This window comes from Montipora foliosa, chromosome 12 (genome assembly GCF_036669935.1).
Source record: "Montipora foliosa isolate CH-2021 chromosome 12, ASM3666993v2, whole genome shotgun sequence".
Classification (NCBI taxonomy): domain Eukaryota; kingdom Metazoa; phylum Cnidaria; class Anthozoa; order Scleractinia; family Acroporidae; genus Montipora; species Montipora foliosa.
Genome location: NC_090880.1, coordinates 14,157,236 through 14,162,466, shown reverse-complemented (window position 1 = coordinate 14,162,466; position 5,231 = coordinate 14,157,236). Strand labels below are relative to the sequence as shown.

The 5,231-nt window shown below is 37.9% G+C and overlaps 1 protein-coding gene across 1 annotated transcript in view; it reads left to right on the top strand.

Moving 5' to 3' along the window:
• Positions 1-3,973: 3,973 nt before the first annotated feature.
• The window catches only part of LOC137980840 (uncharacterized), a 2,121-nt gene continuing 863 nt past the window's right edge, over positions 3,974-5,231 (top strand). The window contains exons 1-2 of the mRNA XM_068828252.1: positions 3,974-4,129; positions 4,302-4,393. Coding sequence (XP_068684353.1) covers positions 3,974-4,129; positions 4,302-4,393 — 248 coding nt within the window. The remainder of the gene's footprint in view (positions 4,130-4,301; positions 4,394-5,231) is intronic.

Sequence of the window (5,231 nt, the reverse complement as noted above, 5' to 3'; positions counted from 1 at the left end):
TATGCATGGTGGAACATTTGTGGAACAATGAAGGTTGACGTGATTGTTAAATAAGTTATTGTTGAACTGTAACCCATGCTATTAAATGCTAGAGTAAGTAAGCCACTTAACATGTTAAACAGAAAATCAGGACAACGTCTTTTCTTCTCAGCATAGCTTGAATCACATGTTGCATAACATTGTAAAAACATAGTATTTTATAACCCACTTGCACGAAAATGATACCTTCAGCATGCACTCTTTCAATTCTAGTTTCTTTACTTGCTTTGCACGTTGTAACCTTATTCAAAGTAATAATTTGTGCAGTCAATGTTGGTATGTTAAATATGTTTGATGTTTGGTGTTATTTCTAACTTCTACTCTTTATTTTAGCTTATGTTAGAGGCCAGACTATTGACTGATTGTTCAACTTATGAAAAGGCCAGGGAACAGCTACTCCCACAACTGTGGGAGTATGCAAAGGTCACCAACCCTGATTGTATCAATTTTGATGGCTCACCAGAAGAACTTGAGGAAATGGACAATGGTAATGTTTTTTTCCTGAAAATGTTTTTATTTTTAGTTGCAACTAACTAAAGGCTTCTTTGATCTACCAGCTCATGGGCAGAAGAGGTACATAAAGATTGTACATGTTTTGGTGTAGTAAAGACATCGTGTTATTCCTTAATTAACAATGAAAGAAATTCTACTTTCAAAGAGGGGAGTGCAAAGAAAGTGCCAACTGACTTCGTGAACTGCTAGATTTGCCTTGTGAATTGCCCAGCCTGTATTTTGGATGACATAATAGTCATATTTTCTCAAATGTGAAAAAGGAAAAGGTAACATACTGCAGTGCAGTACAACTAGTCACTTGAGACCAGCTTGTTCCAAGCATTCTCTCAGTCTAATTACGTCAGATTGACTTCTTTATGCTCTGGTAGATACAATTGTTAACAGTTTATTGTTTTCCCTCACAACAGATTCCAAAACTGGTATGGTGCTTGCCACACTGCACCAGGCCTTTGGCACCAAAGAAAGGATGGCATTATTTTTAAGGGTAAATATGGAAAATAACCATTCTTAGGATTATTATTGTTGTTTCCAATCTGTCAAAATCGACGGTTCAAAATAAGTACTGATTTTTGCTTACTTACCCCCAATTCATTGGGAGAAAAAAACAAAAAGTGCCTTAAACTCCTGAGGAAATTTTGGTCTTTGCACTTTCTACGTTATTGTATTTTCCTTAATACATTCACTGAGCTTTTGGTGTGTATTCTTTTTGCTTCCCCACAGGAATATGCTAACTTTGATGATTGTGTCAGCGGTTTAACTGGAGATGTTCACATGCTGTCCCCAGATACAGACGATGGTGAACCACAACTCTCTATCATAGTTGAAAATGAGGTTCTAATGGAAGTTAACGAATACAAACATGGTGTTTTTGCTTTGTTGGGAGTACACTATGTCTTTAATCTAGAGTACCCCAAAAAATGAAGGTATGTTTACCAATTTCTTGAGGAATATATTTTTAGCATTCCTCATAAAAAAGAATGGCACAATATAGAAATGGTGTTGCTACACTTTTGGCCTAAAGTTACTTATTACACCTACTTGGGCTTCAACTAAACTACAAGTAACATGTCCAAATCCATTTTTTGGTTTGTCAAGTCTTGTGTACACAGAGATTTTTGTCTTGTGAAAAGCACTAGAGGGCATTATTTCATAACCAAAGAGGACACAAAGTGATTTTTCTTTTCCTTTTATTGAATGCGAAAAACTACAGTATTACTCTCAGGTTTGGCACTTTAAATATGTTTAAGTGACATTGATGTCACGCTGTTGTGGTTTAGTGAAAGTCATTGTGAACGTTAAGGGCATTTCAAAATTTTGAAGGAAGTCCTTCTTAACTACAAACCTGGTTGCTATGTAAAATTCTATCATCCATATATCAGGACCTAGAACTAAAATACACACCTCACTTGGCCGTATGTGGTTTATTGGTGGCGTTAAACAAGGACCCTAACTATAAAAGGACCTTTGCCCTGGGCAAGCCGTCAGTCATATATCTGCGGACACCGAAGTGTCAACATTTACTACTCTGTGACAGCTCCTCAATGCGCCAGAAATACATTTCTCGCGGTAGACATTTTCTTAATTCATCTAAGTTTCAATTAAATTCTGTCTTAAAACTTCTAACTTTTGTTATCAATAATAAAGAAAAGAAAAATGCTGGGCTCGAGTCAGTTGTCCGGAAGAGAACGTGTGCGGGTGAGTAGTTTTTTGCCATTTCAGTGTAGCTGTTATTTACCCAAATATGTTGCTCTTATTCCATATTCATTGTCGGTAATAAGGTTATCTAAAATATTTATTGCTTAAATGCATGTCACAGTTGAAATATTTGATGATGAAACGCAAAAGATACTAAAATCAATAAAGGATAATACGTCCGATTGCGAGATCATCTCTGTGAGGCCTGCTAATGGTCAGAAACCAAACGGTACATCTTGCCCTTATTATCTAGTAAAACCTCCTTTTGACCCAGATTTTATGCTGCTCAGAATTTGTCTCTCTTTTGCATCATTTTGTTGAAAGTTTTTGCTAAACGTGCTCAAAAAGAGAACATGTTGAAGAGCCGTTTATTTCAATCGCGCACCCTTTTCCTAGCTAAGGGATGAAAGGTGATTCCTGCCTGTCTGCTTCGTTATCGGGGTCACGAATCAGAAACGGGCCTCTTGAGTGAATTCTCAATAGAAATAAGTTATTCTGGACTTGAAGGCTCAGGGTAAATTGAGGAACAATAATTTTTTTGTCAAAAGGTCTTCTTCGTGATGGAGCAGTTACAAAACAATTTATAATTCTAGTGAATGTATCTTGCGTTCACTGAAAAATCACATGTGCAGTCAATTGCTTTTAAGCCCCCGTGAAGACTTACCTGAGTGATCGATTCAATTTTGTTACAGCTTCAAAACGAAAACGTTTTGCAGTTCCAAGTTCACAAGAAGACCAGTTTCCCCCTGCCAGAGTTAGTGTGTTTCACCCTCACACCAAAACAGCCGATGAAACTAGTCACTAGGCCATGCACTTTGAAATTGGAGATATCACGGGAAGCACCCCAAAATGTGATGGCAGTCTGTGCCTATTGCCTTCCGCCCTCTTGCATAGCTTTTTCCCCTTTCAAGCCACAGGGAAGAAGTCATGCAAGAATCACTAACCACACAAAGCGGCAAAAAGATTATAAATGGTACTGGCGAACACTCAAGGATTGTGGCCTTTGGGAAAACCCTATATATCAGCAAAAAAAAGAAGAATTGGGGTGTCACATTGATGATGTGAGAGAGGTCATGCCACACTGTGTAATCAAGGATGTCAGAGAAAGATGGCAAAATCCATCCAATGTGCCGTACCAGGGGCACAGAAGAGCATGAGAAAATTAATACCCATAAACTGCAATATTTTTTTGTATGAAAAAAAAAATATTTTCGGGCTCAACCCTCGGTCTTACCCCCATCCAAAAAAGTGTAATGTTACAGTAATCAGCACTTTCTCAAGATAACCCTTTTTCAGTAACCACAGAAAAAATGTACAATAACTTCACAAATATCTGGACATAGATCACATAACTTTGAAACAAGAGAATGACTTTATTTTTTTAATTTCAATGTCTTGTGAAATGTTGCCCAGATTTCCTCCTTGAATCTGAAGGTTTTTTCTACTATCACTCTGTGTGGTGCAATTCAGTCCGGCTGGCGACTGGTCTGGTAATACTGTACAGATGTGGTTTCCTTCAGTGCATTCTCATTCTGTTGGAGTAAATAGCAACAACTACAGTTTGCATCACCAGAAAAGTCGAATCAGAGTGGGCAGGGCTTATTTGGACCCACTGGGCCATATCAAAGGAGCTGTCAATCCTGTTATTGTCTTAACACGTAGCTGATTGGTTCAGGTATGAGATCGCTATGAGCCCCTCAAGCCAATTCTTTTCGTCTTATACAAAATGGCGGCTCACGAGAGGAAAGAAAAAGGATTTTACGCGTCTTTGAACAGCGTGTCTTCAATCGATATGCTCCCCAAAATAAAAACTCGAAAAATTAAAGGAAGGGGATGCCTCTGGGAAGTCGAGCGTCTCATCGCTAAGCGAGAAAACGCTACGGTAAGTTGAATTCCTTTGTTTCTAATGGATCGTAAGATGATTGTAAAGCGAGCGATACTTCGGTTAATATTTGCGACAAGAATTCGGCCCAAATGGCCAAGTCGCTGAAGAACAATGCAGATATAGGACTGCTTTATTGATACAGAATTGTGTTATTTTTCTTTGCTAACAGAGGACTACTGAATACTTAGTTTTGTGGCGGGGTTATTCTCCTTTTGAGTCAACCTGGGAACCCGAAGAAAATGTTTCCCCCGATTGTGTCCGGTACGACTCACTCATTGATACTTGTTGCTCACAGTAAATAACAACGTTTTCCAATTGCTATTTTCTTGGAGAGTATTTTATTTATAAAGCAAGAAGTTGCTTGCCATTTTGCAATGTCATGTTGCTATGATCAGCAGAGCAATTCTCTTTACTAATTTTGTTGTTTGTGGTGTGTTAGGTGTCGAGAAGTTCGTTATGATCGACAATCGATGCCTATTTTGATGCTATTTCAGCTACAAACTTAAATATAATTATGCCTGTTATATACTGTAGTTATTCGGTTATAAGACGCACCCCAAACTTAGCAATTTAATCAAGCTAAGTTCTCAAACTGAAAATAACGTGAAAATACTCGGTTATAAGACGCACCAAAAAATTGAGAGTTATCAAATTGAGAACAATTATCCTTACACAACTGGCATGCGAACTCTTTTTGTTAACGTAAACAAAGTGAAAATGTCACGCATTTAATGATACATGTATATGATATACGTAAAAAGAAAAGCTAAAAGTTGGCACCTGAAATGATAAACATACAGCGCATACACTTTTATTTGAACCTTCCGACTTAATAAAAAATTAACAGTCAGAGTTCAGAGTTCAGACTTCAGACTTCGAGCGAAAGCGAATGGCGAAAAACTCCCACCGAATGTCTTATTCAAAGGTCTTCGACAGCTGAATATCAACACGCCATCAAGGATGCAAATTTCAGTGCACAAGAAAGGCTGGATGAACGAAGAAGGTACATGTATGTTTTATCTCCACACTGTTTGTTCAGAGAAGAAACTTTTCATGCGAGCGACAAACACAATTCTCGGAATTCGAAACAAGGTTCGGA